The following is a 20,342-nucleotide window of genomic DNA, read 5'->3' as shown; positions in this document are numbered from 1 at the left end:
AGGCCGGCTGTTTTGTTTTCCCAAAATTTAAAGGGCAAAGGATTTAAATGACTTGACAACTTTCCAGTTCCACAGAATTTTCATTCCTACCCTTAACAATCCCAAAGGGGTACCTGAGCTCGCCTAAATAGTACCTTACATCTTCTAAAGAGTGCCTTATGTCTCCAAAAGGTTACCCTACCTTTCCAAAATGGTTCTTGACCTCTCCAAATAACTCCAGCAGGTTTAGACCTTTTCCTCAAATATGTAGAGCCCACAAGTTGTGTTTTAGAAACTAGGGTGGCAAAAAGTGTTTCTGTTTGTAGGTCGATGCACTTTTAAACATTTAACTGCATCTATGAAGTGCAAATGCGTGAAATACGGCCCACCCTGTTCTCCACCCCCCACCCCAGCTCTGGTGAAAATGGTAGGTGCCAAGTTCAGGGTGGGACTTCCGGACTCCAGGCTCCGGCGCCATTTCGGCTAAGCCACGAAGCCCTTCCAGCTTTGGGAAAATTCAGGCCAGTATGTAAACTTGAAAAGTTGACTGTATAGGTGATCGGCATCAGTAATTTTTATTATGCAACTATTCAGGTCCATGTGATGTAGAAATGCAGCATGTAACCATTCCTTCTCTTGGATTTGGGAGTGGGCCATGGGAACAGTCATACCATTGTTTCCTTTGCTATGGACTCAGGGTAGATCATTGTAACTCTTTCGAGTACAAACCCGTTTCCATCTGTTTCAGATGAAGTTATATTGTTTCATAGTTTGCCATTGTGAGATTTGAACTCTTGATCTTGGGGTTACAAACCCAGTACCATAACCACTTGGCTATTTAGGCCAAGCGCTGTAACTCTTTCGAGTACAAACCCGTTTCCATCTGTTTCAGATGAAGTTATATTGTTTCATAGTTTGCCATTGTGAGATTTGAACTCTTGATCTTGGGGTTACAAACCCAGTACCATAACCACTTGGCTATTTAGGCCAAGCGCCCATTGTAGCTGGCTTTTTTCTTGCAGCTGCACTTTGTAACATTCCACCAAATTTGAGCTCATGAAGACAATAAATATTGGTTTGATTTTTTGGCCATAAGTGCAACCATTCTCTGGCAGAGCCACCTGTTTTCCTGTACTTAATTGTGAGACTTGGGTTCAAATTCAGCCGACAGAAGGAGATGAAAGCCTTTGGTCACAGATGGATATCAAAGGATGCAAGTAAGATAAATTTTAGCCATCTCATTGAAGTCCACTGATTTAGTCAATTATAGGAGAATATAGTCCTGGCCTCCAGGACATCTTATTAATTTTTTAAATATTTTTGCTGTTTAAGGCTCCACATATACCAGTTGCAGTATAGCAGACATGATTTGTCTGGGTAACCAGGCACTTCCACATCAGTCAGTTTGCACTATATTCTTTTTTTATTAATTCACTTGAATTTTTCCATTTTATGTGCTTCCCCCTAATTTGCAAAACTCTTACCCAGTAATCTTAGTATCGTCATTTATTCAGAGATAAATTGGACAATAAACTGATAAAACAAAATGGCTGGACATTTTTGAGATCTACCTACAGACTATGGATGCAGCTGTTTAGTCTATCATAGCACTACATATCTGTAGGTCTCTCTGTTTGCTTGTAACAGCAACATTCTTTGTGTGAACTGTGTGGTAGAGGGATTGGCTTTCAACAGCTCAGCTGTTGACTATGGCTACAGCTGTTTATGGACAGCTCCTAGTGTTTTTATAGTGGAGAATTCTGACTACGTCGTTACAATCCTGTCGATTTAATTTCATGAGACACTGATACTTAAGGCATGATTTCACGCAGGTATAAGTTTTAAGTTGAAATTTGCAATTCCTCAAGAAATTTAAAGTTTGATTTTCTCCTATTTTAAATGGAATTAAATTTAAAAAAAATAATACCTATGGACTCCTGTATCTCAATTCAGACTTAAGCTTTTCAAAACCTAATTCTGCTCAGCTCAATAGTAGATGGTTTTGTATGACAGGATTTTTTAAAGTCGTGTTGTCACAAACACCACTGATCGCTCTTTTATGGCACAGCCATACATCAGAAGGGCTCAGCTTCAATCCCAGATCAATGTCAAGTTAACTGATCTCAATTATGTTAACCATGGGGCTGCTACAGTTGTTCTCAGCACCCCTAGTCTAAGGAGGAGAACATCTGACAGGGTTCCCATTCTTGATAGCCAGTAACTCGTGCTGGATAATGATGCTGGGTGAGGGAAAGATTGAGCTTGATTGCCATGCCCTGCAGAAGACTCGATGTCTAAGTCAGCCATTAGGAAAGGCCACTTGATGTTAGTGGTGGAACTAGTATTCAGCTAAGGAGGAAAAACATTGGAGAGAACAGATCATCTGTTTCCAATAAACCTTTAGAAAAATGTATTAAATATGTAATTTTATGGCTGAGATGTCAAATAAATGCCTTAAAAACCTAAAGTGTAAAGGTATTAACTTACACTTTCTGCTGTGCTGAGGTCTTTCTTCAGATAAAATATATTGGAGTTACCACTACTTGTGGAATACTAGTCAATCTGAGGTTTTAATCGAATAGCAGAACAACATTTGTTCTTACTGGACTGTAAATATGGATAGGGTGGAGCTGCCACCAAATTTGCTAGTCCATCATTTTTGGCCAATGAAAGCCCAAATTAGTGAAAGTTATTCCCACCTCCAAAAAAGGATAGTGGGAGCCAGGATGAAGATTATTTTCTTGTTTGAAGAAAAGGTTTAAATGAATAAGTTAGATCAGGAGTGGCAAATCACTTTCCCATTGGCCACATGCTGTGGGTTTGCCATGATTGTGAGAGATGCAGCACATCTATAATGTGTTCAGGTATGGCAAATAGCACAGCTTTCCTCCTGTACTGGCCCGACTGGTAGAATATATCGCATAAAATAAGTAATTCTAGTCCTACTGTGCCACCAATTCCAGCCGGGACCTGTTGTGCACACACATGCACCTCTTAACAGCAAGCTAGTCTGGAGTCTAGGAATGGTGTAAATGGAGCAACATTGATGTAACACTACATTGATTGGTCTTCAAATAGTGCCATGAGCAGGGGAAGAAGAATCATTCAGTCAGTCCTTGTCACCTGAGCTATAATTTATAGATCAGGTTTTTAAAAGTTAAAATTTACTTCAAATTCTCCAGCTCGCAAAACAATAAGACAGAATTCTTCACCAATGCGCTCCTAATAATACTGATCTTTGGGTCAGCGTGTAAGAATGTAGTAGAAAGTTCATACTTGAGGTTGAATGCTTCCCAGAGCTTTTGGATGTTCCCCTCTATATAATGGCTGTAGTATAAGAAAATGGGAAGAAAGGCTGAATTGGCAAAAAGCTGCCAAATAAATATCTCTGCCTAGGTAATCAACCATTCCTCCTCCACCCTAACCCCTGAGACAAAGGACATCAAAAGAAACCTTTAACAATTAAATAAAGCTATCAATCACAGTTGGGTTCAAAGATATAAGGCTAGTTTCCCACAACCTGTTTCTAGCCATCCTGCAACTTTGATCTCAAACCTGTTTCCTTTAGGTAATTTCTAGCAGACGTTTGGAGAATTACCAGGTGAATACCTACGCTGTAAAGCAAGCAAACGTAGCAACAAGTTAACATTTGCCAGATTCTATAGATGGATTACTCGACAGAGAGAATTTATGAGGACGTTTTTGTGAAGCATTAACCCTAACAGTATTGTAATTAAAATTTATGAAAATAAAATCACTTAATCCCAGCACCAACTATCTATTCAAACTCCATTTCATTGTGTATTCCCCACATACTTTGTACGTTTCCTTTCAAACACGTATCTGTTTTTCATGGTCTCTGCTTTAAAAAAAATACATGTGGTGCATACAAATAAAAACAGAGAATGCTGCAAACGCTTAGCAGGCCTGACAGCATCTGTGGAGAAAGAAAAACAGAGTTAACGTTTCAGGTCTGTGTTCTGATGAAAGTTCACAAACCTGAAATGTTAACTCTGTTTCTCTGTGCACACATGCTGCCAGACCTGCTGAGTGTTTCCAGCATTTTCTGGTTTTATTTCGGATTTCCAGCATCTGCAGTATCTTGCTTTTGCATGTTATGAGCTCTCCCTTTTCTAATAACCACTTTACACGGAAAATATTACTACTAGCTTTATTTTATTCGTGATCTTGAGTTTATTCCCCCTAGTTACTAACTCACCAACTAATGAAATAATCTGTCGTTACTTTCTCCTTCAAAACATTTCATAATTTTGTGAACCTTTTTTTTTCAAAGCTTGACCTTCTCTGTTCGAATGAGATAACCCAAATTTTTCAAAACATTGATTCATAACTGGAATCTCTCATTCATAGTATTACTCCAGTGATCCTTTTCATTGCCCTAATATCAATCCTGTAATGAAATACATGCAATATTCTTACTGTAGTTTGGTTGCATTCTACATGATTTCTTGTTTTTTAGATTTATATATATAAAATCCAGAATGATATTTGCAGTTTTTTAATAACACTTCCATCTTTAAAGATCTCTATAGATGCACCAATGGATTTAGCATTTAACAAATACTTCCCTTCCACTTTCATTTTTCTCAGAATGTACTATTTCACATTTAACTATACTAAACTTTTTAGTTGACATTTCTAGGCTTTGTTCTCATCCATTTCGCTTTTGGTAATCTGCATTTTTCCTCTCACTTACCACCAAATTAGGGACCGGGGGATCAGCAAATTCCCAGATCATTTCTTTTCTGAATATGTACAAATTATTCACCTAAATTGAAAACAATAGCGGTTCCAGCTCTTATCACTAGGGTATTAAAGGCATGTAGACAGAAGTGGACTGTTGCAGTTCAGCCAACCATCATGCACCCAACTCAATGTGACTTCAAAAGAAAGAAGGTTAGGGCAGGATGTATCAGAGGTGGCCAATCTGTTGCTGCCCAATTTCAGTCACCATTGAAAGTGAAAATCTAGCCTTTGTCTAACCACCAAAGATATTGGCCCAGTTAGTCGTGTTCTTGCCTCTGACTCAGATGGTTGTGGCTTCGGGTTCCAATCCAGAGACTTGAGCACTGATTCTAGGCTGACATTCCTAGTGCAGGACTGAGGGTGTGCTGCACTGTTGGGGGTGCATTGAGATTAAGTTGAGGGATTTCATTGAGAGTTTAAATTCAGAGTCCATCTGCCCCCTCAGATGGATGTAGAAGAGCAGGGGAGTTCTTCCTGGTGTAATGGCCAACATTTATCCCTCAACCAACACCTTAAAGCAGGTTAGCTGGTTGTTATCACATTGCTGTATGTGGCAGCTTACTGGGTGCAAATTTTGCTGCTACGTTTCCTACATTACAACAGAACCTACACTTCAAAAATATTTTGTTGTAAGGTGTTTTGAGCAGTCTTGACATTGTGCAAGGTTTTTGTTTTCTTTATATTAGTTGCTTAGGCTATAGGAATAAACAAATCATAATGAATGCATAGCTTCAAGACTGAGAAGCATTTTGTTAAAGTTGAGATCATTTTAATTTTGGAATGTCTGGAAAAAGGAAAATACATTCTATCTTTATCTCTTCTACAATATAGCTCAGTGTTCCAGCCAACCGTATAAAAAGCCAGCAATTTGAAATAAAATGCTTGTGACATTTATTTTCTTCTTGTAGCAGAATGTGAAGTGTGTAGAACGTGAAATGGGTGGAAAGGGACATGCAAGCAATGTTATAAATAATTTCAAACGAAGTTGGTCAACTTTTCTTACCGTTTTTGGGAGAAAAAACCTAGCCAAGGAATTTCATGATGAGTGGTATGGGATTGGAGGCAGCCAGAGAGATTTCTCAGGAGAGGGGCAGAGCAGGGATATGACCAGCCAAATTTTCTGGGAAAAGAGCAGTAGCAATCAAACAAGAGTCCTTTGAAGAAGCAAAGAGGTAGACAAGACAAGGCAAAGCTGACATTTTGGCAAGGTTCTGAGGTAAGGCAAGTCTCTTGTTAACTCCATTTAGGATAGCCCTTCACTACCAAGAAAATGATTTCTCTTTAAGCTCCCGATGCAAGTGTTTCATTGAAACAGTGCGATCAATGACTATAGTTGAAGGAAGCAGTGTTCGCCATTTGGTACATATCAACTGGTTTCAACAAGATTAGCCCTTTAATATGAAGAGAAAGAAAAATTAAAGTAGAAATCAGGTCAGATATAACGTTACTGGGGGTTGAAGAGTGGCTTGAGGGATTAGAGCTTAGAGTCACTCAGCGCAATATTTCAATGTGTCATCCCTGCCACTGCCCATGGCCATGGCCATTCCATTAATGGTAAGCACCACCTCTACCATGGGGATAATGAAATGCGCCCATGCCTGTCTCCCATTGGTTAACTTCTGCTGCTCTCAGTTGTGTGCCACCTTGCTCTGCAAGAGAGAGGGAAGCATGTCAGTGAGTGTGGTGCAATCTGCTTGGATGATGGACACGGTCCGCAATGTGGGTGTGAGACTTGCAGCAGTTGTAAGCTATGTGAGGATTAGATGAAGCTATGAATGTTAGGTGTGAACCATGATCGATAGAGGTTATTGGTAGATGAGTGATATAGGTGTGGTGCATTGAGCAATGTGTGGGAGTAATGGTGCAGTTGGTGGGATATGGCATTTGAAAATGCATTCACTGACCTTGACCACTCGTGTGAGGTCATTGAACTTTTTTGTGGCAGTGCATTCAGGTTCCTAGTAGTTGACTCCTGGCAGTGGCTACCATGTTTATCTGGTGCAACTGCTTTCTGAGAGTATGTCTGGAGCACCTCCTGACCCATTGTAGATTCCTTTCCAAACAGCACTCTGGGTGTTTCTACATCATATGGACTGCAGCAGTTCAAGAAGGCAGCACATCACCACCATCTCAGGGCAGTTAGCGATGAGCAATAAATGCTGGCTTAGCCAGCGATGCCCATGTCCCATAAACAAATTTTAAAAAAGGAAAAGTCCTGACAATCGAAGGAGGCATTCAGAAGGCTGGTGACTTTGTGCTGTGGGCCGCTGGGGCAAAGGTAAAGCTTTGGAGCAGTAATATTCTGCTCAGCACAGCTGAAGAGCTGAAATTGTGCTTGTGAGTTGGTGCTGGAGTGCAGACTTGGGAATCCAGTGGAACAGAGTCTCAGGAGAAGGGATTGAAACCCGTCTTTGAGGCTGTCTGAGTTGGAGTGACTTTTTGGAGAGAATGGCAAGGCGAGATCTTTGAAAATGAAGACTGGAATCCCTTGTGAGAGCAACAGTGTTTGAATGAAATTGGTTGACTCGCAGCGTTTACTGATGTCTGGCGGGGGGGTCGTTATTGAGAAATCCGTGGAATCTTGGTCACATCTGCCATTTATGGTGCAGTGTGGTGTGTCCAACTAGAGTTTGTCTGTTAATTCACATGTACCTCATATTAACCTTGAATGTTAGAGTATAAGATAAATGTTGTAAATTGCTTTATTCTTCTGACCTTGTGTAGTAAAGTTTATTTTTGTTTGTTTAAAACCTGTAGAATCTTGTGGCTTCAATCTCTTCACAAGTGCACAAGTGTCTTGAATCTCAAACTTTGTCTACTTTAAACAAAAGTTATTGGTCCCCAACTGGATCGTACCAAAAATTTGGGGGTCTGGACCAGGATGTGCCATTCTTCTACCTTTCCAGCTCAGAATCAGGTGCAGAAGGACTTCCAGCACCTGCTCCAACCACAATGCATGAACCCTTTAAGAGGTGCAGTCTAGCTTTATCTGGTGCTCATCTCTCTCAATTTTGGGTCTCTTTCTGAGGCATGCATCCAACAGCATGGTTATCTCTGGCTGCAATCTGTTAATTCACAGGTAGCATGTAGTTGACATGCTGCCTGCATCAGAAACATTGACGTGGGTTAATGTCGCATTGGGATCCCACCTTTTCTTCTTTTAGTGTTACTATTATTGAATTTTGCCACCAGTAACTTTTGTTGGATCTATACACTCGTGTATAAAATGACCTATGTTTAAAACAGGCTGAGGGGTAACGGGTCCAGCAGCAATAGTCCCAAAGGAATCATAATTGATCTTAGTGGATACTACCACTCAGGCTTATTGATACCACAAGTAGGGCACATCTGCAGCGACTAACTCCTAACTTCACATTGTAAGGTAAATGACCCATTTAACACTGTGAAGATCAATGCCCTTAAATGGGATGCACTTTAAACTAGTACGCATTTAGGCAAAATATTTTATATTGATTTAATGGCAAAAAATTAGGATTTGAAAAGAATCTACACATAACTAGACTGTGCTGTAAAGTACTGGAATTCAGTTATGTCTCAGCAAATTATTTACAAAAGATTACTGTCAATTAGTACAGGAAAGGTATTCTGAATCATATTTCGTGCTTTTACTTCGATTTAGAATGTCATAACCACAGAAATAGAGTTTTTGCATACTGAACCTGTGAAATGTCAAGTACACTTAGCAAGCCTGAGGCAAATATTGTCTGGCAGGCGAACTATCTGTCGGTGTCACATTTATTTGGTGTCAACTTCTTGGCCAGCTAATACCAGTTGACCTGAACAGGAATGCACCAGCTCCACAATTTTTCATCCTCATGACCAGTCTCAGTAGACTGAACAGTGCTTACCAGCATTCCTTTTGCTGTTGACACAAGTCTGTGAATTTTGCTTTTCCCTCTTCTTCCCTGGGCCATGCTTAATTTACTGCCCAGATGGATGCTGAGGTCTGCACCAATTATGTTAAACCTTGTATTAAAAAAAAAGTTTAAAAAGCAGACTGCCACCCAATCTGAATTAGTTTACTTTCCCAGGGCATTGCATAAAGGTTGTTTATCACCGACCTACACCATGTTCTGACAGTGAAGGTCACCCTAGGCTTAAGGGAGATTACCATCTAATGTTTTGTCTCTGGTTGAGACATTTCTGTTTACAGCATATTAAAATATTGATTTCCCAGTACAGTTTCTAGAAAGAGTGACATGGCAATGTGAAATAATAGAATGTTGCTGTTGTTACAGGGTCTGCCATTTTTAATAACTGAACACAAGTTAGTCTGGGAGAAATTTGGCCATTTGAACTTATTGTTATGCAATCAAATGGTCAGAGCCAAGAAGCTAGCTCCCCAATTGAATCATAGATAAATATAAACGAGATTTGTGTTGCTAGGTTAAGCTATTAGAGTACGGATTACAATGTCCACATGAACAAAGTGATGTCACTTTAAGCACAAAATAGATGTTTATTTTGTGATGACATGTGGACACAACAGCTCCCCCTATTGACTGAACAGCCTATTGCAGATAAGACTCATCTGGAATCAGTCCTCTTTCATCTAATCTAAGGGGTTCTTTGGTGTCTGTGCAACTGTAGTGTGTCATGTTGCAGATTATTTTAACCTTGTGTAACTCTTTGGTGGATCAAGATTTAAAGTGCTGTGGCATTTGGGACATTCTAAACAGAAAAACTTGCATTTATATAGTGCCTTTCATGACCACAAACGTCTCAGATTGCTCTTCAGCCAGTTTTTAGCCAAAATAAATAATAGGATCTTAATGTATTGAGAGCTTCAACAAAGTTTGATGATTCTGGGACCTTGTCTTTAAGCCAAGCCAAGAAACACAGAAACCTGCACTATTTTTTTTATTAGAGTAAAGAGAATTGTGAAGTGAAATGATCCAGCTCTTTACATTATTCATGTCGACCAATATTTTAACCAGGTTACTTATCTGCAATGAAGCTGTAGAATTAGAGGATCTGGGACTAAAAAGTGACAAACTTCAAATGAGACTGAAACTCAATTTTAAAAATTGCATAAAATGTTACCCATCAAAAACAGTCAATATGATTCTGATTAATTATAGGAACATAGGACTTAGGAGCAGGAGTAGGCCATTCAGCCCTTCAAGTCTGCTCCACCGTTCAATAAAATCATGGCTAATCTGGGTGAGGTCTCAACTCCATAAACTCCATTTAAACATGAGTCCAAATAACTTATTTGAAGAATGCTTGGAAAGTTATGTGGATAAATATGCACAGTCATGACAGAATTCCGGTTGTAAGATGATGGTTTGGTTGCTACAGGGAGTTATTTGTGGAATGAAACTGATGAGATTTGAAGACTTTTTTGCATGGTTAGATTAACATCCTCATGTTCCTCTTGATCATAAGTATTATGGAGAAATTTGACAAATCTTCATTTTCTCAGAAGTTTCCTTCTAGTTCGTTATCTCCTTTTAGAAATGGATTGCCTTGAATAAAACCCATCATAGGGAAAAATAGTGCAAAGTCTGTGACAAAAACAGATATGATGGGTCAGATGGCCTTTACCCATTCCAGACCTTTCTACAGTCTGTAAAATCTTCACTGTGGAATAAGAGTTGGGGTAGAATCGTCCCAGATTTGCACAAAGTGAAGTGCTGGCTGCAATGTATTGTCCCATTCTCATTGAGTCCCGCCTCATTAATAATGCATTCTGGGAAAACACTCCAGATCGCTGGCAGGGCAGCCTCTGATTCGTTCGCCACACCGTCAACTAGGCCTTTAGTCATCTGGGTGTCAAATTTAAATGGCGCCCCTGCATAGAGCCAGCACTTTGTAAAGCATCAGGAGCTGCTGCAAAGTTATTGATGCCAGAGGGAGGAAACATGCTGCCCCTAAATTTTGCAATGCCTCCCTCGGGCACCTACTGGACGCAGTGGAGGCCTGCCGTGAAGCCCTGTACCCCTGCTCTGGGCAAAAACCAGCAAGCAAGGCCTGCATGGGAGTTGGTGGTCAGAAGAAGACAGCCACCTTTTGCTCAAAGAGGATGAATGATCTCCTACACCAGGGTAAGTCACTCTTCTCATCAGTCTCAACACTCACACTCACAAACTTATTACACATTCACAGCGCCCTCAATGCCAGCTCAAGGGACATCACAATTCACTCTCTCACACTCACCATCATCTGCCTGGCGAATCCTGTCCTCCTAACTGTCCATGGCACCACTCAGCACCCACAGATACCAGCCATCCTTCTCACCCAGCCTGGCAGATGCCTTGCTTACAGTCTCTCCATCTGTATTCATGCAGGAAAGTTGGCACACAACAAAAGGGAGAGGTCGCAGACTGGTAGAGGAATGCCTGATATCAAGGTCCTCACGGACTTTTGAAAACAGTTATCCAGCTGGCTGGCAAGGATCTGGACCATTCCTATGCTGACAGTGGGGTCAGCGGTGCTCAACCAAGTGAAGACCCAGCAGTGCAACATCCATCATCCATCAGACACCCATGCTGTGAGTGAGTTCCCCTGTTCCACAGTCCCCTGCTATGCACCTGTCATCTCTCGTTGCTTTCGTAGGCATGTCTGGGAAGCAGCCGAGGGGGCCCATGACCCAGGTCCTCAGCTCAAGCCCCTGAAGATACCTCGGAAGAAGAATTTGATGAAACCCTCATTGAAGACCCGTCACAGCGCTCACCCACACCCTCCACCAGCGCAAGCAGACACACATCTTGGTGGGACCTAGTTCTAGAGTAGCCTTGGGGTCACAATCTGGTGAGTACATTGCACTGTCTGATCCACAGCAGGCGGCAGCAGGGACATCCCAGGTTTCCGACACTCAGAGGACTGCTGGAGGCCAGAAGTCTGCTGAGTCCGAGTCATGAGGAGCCTCTGGATTTGGTCATACCTCAGGAGCTACAAAGGCAAGCTCGGGAACATCAGGAAGGGATGTCCGCTGCACTTCTCAGATTGCAAGGCACGATGGAGGAGTTCATCCGCCTTCAGTCTCAGGTAATACTATGGCGGCCGCCATAAAGACCTTGGTCCAGAACATCAGTCCTATACTCCTGCGCGGGATGAACTCCATCACTGACGCCATAGTTGGCCTCCAACAGTGTCAATGCGAAAGGTGTGGGGCAGCTCGATCTCACTCCAGCATCCCCTTCTCTCCTTCAGGCCATCCAGACAAGCTGTGGTGCATCGGACATCATTGAAGTCTTAGTCCATGAGGTAAGAGAGAGTAGAATGGACCTGTGTGCTGGACTGTGCCGAGGACTGTGTGGCTATCCATGTGAAGCATCAGCAGCTCTAATAGAGCTCTGCGTGGTCCATTCAGGAAAGACGTTTACCTTGGCTAGGGTGTCCACAATGATGGATCACTGTCTCGCACTAATGCTAAGGCCATCTAAGACCGAGACTTGCAGGAGTCTCTGCGATTGGAGAGTCCAGAGTGGTTACAAGTCAGCAAGCCATTGGGCAGGTGAGGCACTCTGTGAGTGGACTACAAAGTAACTTCAAAGCTTCTTGGCATGATAAAGTTGTGAAGGGATATGGGTTTACTATGAGCAAGTGGCGATCTGGGAGGGCAGGAACACGATCTTCCCTGATCAATTTGCATGGAGGAGCGATCTCAAGGGGCCAAATGATGTTCTCATGCTGCTCCTTCCTGTGGACCAATGTCTCTGGTTCTGCCTGAAAGAGCTCTCTGCAAGGTGTGAGGGTGTCACGAGTGCATCCCTGCTGAGGTTAGATTTGATATTGCTTCCAAGTTGCCTTGCACATGGAGTTTGCAAGGGAATGGGAAAAGGCTCAATACTTACAGGTGCCTGAGGTTGGGGGAGAACAAAATGCTATGCAGGTTCAAATGCACACATTTAGCAGCAGGGCTCTACAATAGCACAGTTGGCACATGCAAAGGATCAAACTACCAGCAGGGCTGACGGTAACCAGTGCAATTTAATTCAGCTATCATAAATCAAGGTACATGAAAGGAGCTGGGGTCTTCCAGCCAGCAGAGGATAGAAAACCAAAAAGTTAAGGAAATGTGTTGGCAGCTTACTCTGCCTGGAACCTGGTAGTGCTGGGTTGTGCAGGGTGCAGCAGACAAAAATGACCTGGGACACATTCTGTGGCGTTTTGGAGAGCCCTGCCTGAACAGTCCAAACATCTGAACCTCACCTTTAGGAGGCCTAATGTCTGCTCAGTCATGGACCTGGTGGAGGCATGTGTGGCATTGTAGCTCTCCTCAGCAGCACACTGCGGACTGCAAACTGGCATCATCAGCCAGGTCTTCTAGGAGTATCTCTTGTCCCCAGGGAGCCAGCCCTCAATGGCCGAGGCACCTCTGGTACCTGGGAATGGATCAGAATATAGGCTTTGTGAGAACTCCCTGGGAACTGAGCACAAACATGCAGGATTTGCCTTCTGTGATCACATGAGCTGCATGTTCAAAGAGTGGAAACCTTTTCGATTGATGAATGTGACTGGCTGTTGCCAGGGAGTTGTCAAGGCCACAAATATGCAGTCAAAGCACCTTGCACTTGCAGGAAACCTGAGATTGCTGCAAATCCCATCGCTCTTAGAGCCTAGCTTTCGGAATCCAGGTAGAATTGGACAAATTAGATGCCCTGTTCAGGACAGTGCACTATCACCTCCCATATGCATTTCTTTGTCACTGTCAGGGAGATGCTGCACAGGTCCCCAGTGGAGCCCTGGAAGGAACCAGTGGCAAGGAAGCTGAAGGCAGCAGTGACTTTCAATGCCATCGAGGTGGGATTCCCACCAAGTCCTTCCAGCTGCAGGTTGTCATGGTGAAGCTGACAGATGAGGCAACCGCATTCCAGGATATTCTAAGGCGCCTCCGGCATTGCCTTTTGCTCATCTGTCGATAGCTGCACTACCTGCATTACACCCATTGACTGGCCAATATTCGCTGTTGCAGTCAACCCTATTTGCCAAGATCTTGACCTTCTTGAGGTCTCATTGCCTCTTTCTGTCAGGCTGTGTGACAGCCTCTAATGGGCCCTCCATCTCCAAATCCAGATGCCTGCATCATGTAGGCCTCAGTGGATGGTGAACATATTGAAGTAATAAATGTAGTGAGCATATTTTTTACAGGTTGGCCTCCATCTCAGAGCTACTAAGCAGAGTGCTAAGCCCTGTGCCTGGCTTCCACCGAACATGGCATCCCCACCCCACTCCTTCCAGATGAAGGACATCCCGGAGGATCAGAGATGGGTGTCCTCCCATTTATACATGACTGTGCATGGAGACATTGCTCTTTAACCAAGGTGATGAGGGCCCTATGTGGGAACCCTCCTTCTGACACTGTTCATCCACTACCTTTAGGAATCTGTAGAGAGATCATTGCCTTGGCAGCATAGAAAGACTAAAAACATGAGCTCTTGTCATCCATGTCCATTCACCCAGGAGAATGGAGGTTTGGAGCTGTGCTCCTTGGAGGTATCCACCTCCCTTCATTGCTGCCCCTGACAGCAGCAGATCAACATCCTTGGGGTTACCATTGACCAAAAACTGAACTGGACTAGCCATATAAATACTGTGGCTACAAAAGTAGGTCAGAGGCCAGGAGTCCTGCAGCGAGTAACTCACGTCCTGACTCCCCAAAGCCTGTCCACCATTCACAAGGCACAAGTCAGGAGTGTGATGGAATACCCTCCACTTCCCTGGAAGAGTGCAGCTCCCACAACACTCAAGAAACTTGACACCATCCAGGACAAAGAAGCCCACTGGATTGACACCACATCTACAAACATTCACTCCCTCTACCACCGACGCACAGATAACAGCAGTATGTACCATCTACAAGATGCACTGCAGCAACTCACCAAGCCTCCTTAGACAGCACCTTCCAAACCCACAACCACTACCATCTAGAAGGACAAGGGCAGCAGATAGATGGAAACACCACCACCTGGAACTACCCCTCCAAGTCACTCAACATCCTCACTTGGAAATATATTGCCGTTTACTGTCGCTGGATCAAAATCCTGGAACTCCCTCTCTAACAGCACTGTAGGTGTACCTACAGCACATGGACAGCAGTGGTTCAAGAAGGCAGCTCACCACCACCTTCTCAAGGGCAACTAGGGATGGGCAATAGATGCTGGCCTAGCCAGCAACACCACACCCTATGAACAAATATTTTAAAAAAAGGCAAATCACAGAGAATGAACGGCAGCTGCAGACATTGCTGGAATCTCGATGTTTTGAGACGAATGAGTCAGAGAGAAAACCTGCTGCTGTGTGGGCTTCACCATAGAGAGGTGAACAGAACTCAGCATGGTTGTCATCCAGTTGCCTCATGATTATTAGGGTGTCCCTTTAGTTGGCCAATTGTGCTAACCTTGAACTCCACCCACCCGCCCGAATAGACCTTCCTCCCACTTCGAGGTATCACAGTTTTACATCAGTTGCATGGTTGAGAATCAAAAAATGGTGCGTGTTACCTTTGAGACTCACTCCACAACATTCTACCCTCCCTGCCACCCACTTACTTATCCCCCATCACCCTTGACCCAGCCAATATAACCATTCCTCTCCCCTCTGTCACCTTTGAACTCCCCCCCCCACTTTACCCTTGCACCTATTACTATCCACCTCCACATGCCTTCTCTCCCATCTGAGCCAGCACCCCTTAGCGTCCCCATGTCCACCCTGACCCATCCCATTGTCTGAGTCACCTGGTTCACCTGCTCCCATGACTCCCCATCTCCCTGCCCCAGTGAAACCTTCAGCTACTTGAATACCCTGGACCTGCCACCCTACTGCATCCCATTTTCCCCAGTCTCACCTTGACTGTTCCTTCTGCTGCCAGGTACCCTCAGTTCAGCTCCAAGACCCGGCCATCGACTGCACCAACCCTCCAGGGAACCACATCCTTGCCTGAGAAGCCCCCTCCCCTACCCACTACAGGACCCCCCCAGACCCAACAGGCAAGGCCCTTCCCTCCATCCTGCATCCCTGCACGTTCACATTCCCTCACTACCTCCCTCCCTGCTCTGGATTGCCTCCCACCCTTTCCCCCTTAACCAGCCTCCCCTGTTTAGCCTCTGCTCCACCCTTCCACCTAACCCCCTTCTCCCCTTAGCCTGCTTCCCCTGTTTAGCCTCCGCTCCACCCTTCTCTCCCCCTCCTTCACCTGCTTCCCATGTTCAATCCCTACTCTATCCTTCCACCCTACCCTCCCCTTCACCCTTCCACCCTAGGACTAGCTCCCATGTCCAGCATTTACGCAGCTTGTCCTGCTGGCACCCAGTATGAGTCAAGTTGTGAGCGGTCCCCAAGAAGATCAAAGCAGTGTCTACTCAGCTCAAAGTTGTGGAAGAAGTTAAGCTTGCCAGGTGCATGCCACTTGTATAAAATCGTAAAAATGAACTTTTTAGTTTCTGACTGGCTGGGAACTTAATTTGGAGGGGGATCTTAATTCTGGCAAAGTTGCCCTTTTACTGAGTGTGCATGACATATCAATGTATGCAAATGTGCTTCCCGACCTTGTTCATCGGGAAGCTCAACTCGCCTTTAAATTCCCAGAACAGAATTCCTAAAGTTCATCCTGACACCAGGAAACTGAATTTTGGCCTCATGTCCCCACCTGCCAAGCTTCCCACTGCCGATGGGACCGGAAGATTCCGTCCTTAGTGTAGAAATGGCTTTGACATTTGAGACATGCAGACAGCCTGTCACCTATTATGCTCAAGTTACACATTTAGGCATAAAGGAGTTGCAACAGTGGCCAGCAGGACTCCTTGAGCAACTCTACCTGTAAACACCCATGCTGTCCGTGTACAATCCACTAAGTGGATCCACAATAAGTGTGGTTTGATGATGTTGCAATTAAAAAGACACCAAGCTGAGCCGTTAGTGCCCAACATTAAAGACAAAACTCTATCCCACTAAGTAGGAAGGCGGTGGCGGAGTGGTAATGTCGCTGGACTAGAGATCCAGGAATGCCGTGGGGGCATGGGTTCAAATCCCACCACAGCAGCTGATGGAATTTGAATTCAGTTAATAAATCTGGAATATAAAGCTACCTGGTCTAGCTTACGTGTGACTCCAGACCCACAGCAATGTGATTGACTCTTAACTGCCCTCGGCAATGTCCTAGCAAGCCGCTCAGTTCAAGGGCTCGATTAGGGATGCGCAACAAAAGCCGGCCTTGCCAGTGACACCCAAATCCCATGAAGGAAGAGAAAAAAAATTACTTGGGCAAAATGTGGGAAGGAAAATTAGGCAGGGTGATTTCAGCACCTGGTATTAAAACCTTCCTGATGTTCCTTCCATTCCGACCTGATTAGAGGTCTATAAAATTATGAAGGAGTTAGATAGGGTGGAGTAGCGATGATGTTTCCACTTATGAGGAATTCCAAACTAGAGCCATAACTATATGGTAGTCACCTATAAATCTTATGAAGAATTTACCCAGCGAGTGGTTAGAATGCAGAACTTGCTACCACAAGGAATAATTGAAACGATAGATGCCTCTAAGGGAAAGCTAAATAAGTACATGAGGGAGGAATAAATAGAAGGATGTGCTGATAGACATTAGAGAAAGTAGTGTGGGAGGAAGATTATGTGGAGTGTAAACATCAGCAAAAACCAGTCAAGCCAAATGACCTGTTCCTGTGCTGTACGTTCTATGTAACCCAATAGAAAGGCAGTCCAGTGGGTTCCATATGGGGCATGTGATTCAGCCCACCAGATTTTCCTTTAAACATTATCTAGGCGAATCACTGAATGAGGTTATATATATGAAAATGTGACCCCCCCCCCCTGCCTCTACTGTAAGCTTATTGTGATTTAATTTGGCTTTGATTTCTACACACAAAAAAAGCTTAAACGTTGCCTTTCATGTTAACAGACCAAAGGAGCTTTCATTGACAATTGATACTATTGGCTTTAGTCCAGCCAAGTAGATCCAAGTTCACAACACAAACTGGTTCTGTTTTGCCAGTCTACTCTCTTGAGATATCTAGATTGGCGGTGTAAATAATGAATAGTTGCCTTATGCAGAGAACTAGAGGGTGCTCTTGGTTATTCAGGAATGAGGCTACGAGCTCAATGTATTAATGGGGGTGAGAACTTTCAAACTGTGCATTGTCTATCGTAAAATACTTGTAGAAATGCTTTTCAGTTTTGCACAAAGAGATTGAATTAATGAGTTGTGCAGAATGATAGAATGCTTATTCACTCCTGATATTCTCAATTACTTCCCTACCTCCCCTGCCTGCCCCACCCCCACCCCAAAAAAAATTCTTGTTTCTTTCCTTGTTTCATTTTAAATTGATACCACAGATTAAGGATTTTCACATTGCAACAAACAATTCAATGGAATAAGCCACAAGTGCAAATACATCATTTACGGTGTTCATATTTATTTCACAGCTTCTGCTAGACACTCATTCTCTGAAAACCGTTCTGCTTGATCTTCCTTCCATTGGTTCTCAAGTTATACGCAAAGCTCCAGCAAGCTACACAAAAATTGTCGTCAAAGGCATGACTCGCGCGGAGATGATTCTGAAGGTAAGGAAACTCTACTCTGTGAACCAGTGAGCTGCAGCGAACCTCATGAGGGAAGCCTCAAATGTTTAGATTTGTTGGCTAATATCTCTCAGCCTAAAATACTGTATTTCTGGGAGTAATTTTAAGTTATCTCATCAGGTAACAACGCCGTGATCAGAGCAGCCATTTGAATGTGGAAGTGAGATTACCTTGGAAAATCATTCCCATTTACTCTCCTGTTATGTGTGGTGTGCAATCTTTGTTGATATGTGACATATGCTTACTGAATTATTAACGATTGGGATATATTTTGTGCAAGACTTGCCAAGTAATACTCTACAGCTGATTATCAAGAAAGAATACATGTTTTCAGTTGTATAGACTGCAGCAATGTAGCAACAATTGTTGCCTTCAGCACACTGTTCTGGCAATTTCATAATTTTGCAGAGCTTGGACCATTCCCAGAGATAGGTATTTCGCTTTTATCCCCAGAGATAGGACAGTTCTCTTCATCGACTTGATCTGCTCCAATAATGGATCAGCAGTGCCAACTGAAGTGTTCTAGACCTTCCTTCATGTTGCAGCATTGGTTCAGAAATGGGTTTTAAAGTAAAATTTTGTTCAGGTTTTTAGCTGGCCAAAGGTATCTACACTGTGTTATGATCCCAGCTGGTGCTACTACTGGAGAAACAGGTCCCAGGGTGGAACCCAGCTTGATGGAGCCTAACTTTTATTTTTTGTTTAGAAATGTGGAGGGCGGCTACTGCACAGAGTCCCAGGAGTCAGCTGATGAACTTTTAACAAATTAATAAAACATACATTAAACAAAAAAAGATGAACTCTATTACAATACTCCTTCACCCACAACCATACCTTTTACAGATGTATACAGATTTCATAATGATAACACAAGTTACAAAAACTATCTTATACTCTAATGTTCACAATCGGTACACAGTCCATGTAAGCTAACAGGCGACCTGTGGTCACACACACCACACTCTGAAACCAAGTGACAGATGCCACCCCAAACAGATGCTGTGAATCTCTCATGAACTCCCCCCAGACGCTTGTCACAGCATGAGCCAACCAGTCTCACTGAATGCTTTGTCTTTCACACGAGGGTTTCCAATCTCCACTCTTGAAAAACCTGCTTTGGAATCTTCTCCTAAACAACACTTTCTCTCAGATGCCTTCCACAAGGGTCCACCTCCAGGGTTTCGAACTCTACTTTCGGTTCCTCTCTCCTGGATCGTCACGTGCATTCAAGCTTCCTTCCACGCACTCTCTCTCAGACTCAGCCATGCCAACAGAACAGAACATGCCCATAATAAAGAGTTACAGACCATTGGCTGTCTCTTTGGATCCCCTGGCTTCTTGCAAGCCTATTTGGCTTTAACTTTGCGTCCTGCAGCTTTCTCTCTTTAAGCTTGGAGCCTCTCTCTGCTTCTCACTCTTAACTTCACTTAACAGGACATTTTACAGGTTCCTGTCCTTGCCCTTTGACTTAACTGCCCTCTTGGGATCTTTCCTGTTCCACCCTAGTTTTGGGGACTTTCTTCTTTGGTTTTTGGAACCTGCTCCTTGCAGTTCCCTCTCCCATCCAGCCTGTCTGGAATCCTGGCTTCAACAGAGCTAAAATTACCTTTCTGGTTTTCTCTGTCTCTGTGGGTCCCTCTCTCTGGGCCCTTTTGGCTAGGCAACAGCACAGTTTTTTTTATTCTACCTTCAAGAGTTGTAAAATCTCATTACAAATGCAGGTGCACAAGCCTTAGACCTGCAATCACCACTCAAAAATGAAACTAGATCCCAGGTTTCACCTTTTTAACCCACAAGTAGAAAAATATAAATTAAACTTAAAGATATACCTTATTCCTTACACACACAAATACACATATAACTTACTTAACTATCCCTAGCTCCTAACAACTCTCAGCTCTAAGTTTTGGCATACCTCGAATCCTTGGCAAAGCCTGAGTGCTAGGCATTCCGCTGTAGCAACGGAGAGCAATCTTTTGGCTCCCAAACAGATCTCCCTGGTGAAAGCTGTTGTTGTTGTTAAACAGAAAACAAAA

General features: G+C 43.4%; 1 protein-coding gene across 2 annotated transcripts in view; it reads left to right on the top strand.

Moving 5' to 3' along the window:
- vps53 (VPS53 subunit of GARP complex) overlaps window positions 1-20,342 on the top strand; it is a 267,763-nt gene that overhangs the window by 219,620 nt on the left and 27,801 nt on the right. For both annotated transcript variants that reach the window (XM_041197224.1, XM_041197225.1), the window contains one exon: window positions 18,151-18,288. In XM_041197224.1, the coding sequence (XP_041053158.1) occupies window positions 18,151-18,288 (138 nt within the window). The remainder of the gene's footprint in view (window positions 1-18,150; window positions 18,289-20,342) is intronic.

The sequence above is a fragment of the Carcharodon carcharias genome, chromosome 10, assembly GCF_017639515.1.
Source record: "Carcharodon carcharias isolate sCarCar2 chromosome 10, sCarCar2.pri, whole genome shotgun sequence".
NCBI classification, from domain to species: Eukaryota; Metazoa; Chordata; class Chondrichthyes; order Lamniformes; family Lamnidae; genus Carcharodon; species Carcharodon carcharias.
The sequence above is the reverse complement of the archived record's forward strand: the minus strand, read 5'-3'. Positions and strand labels throughout refer to the sequence as shown.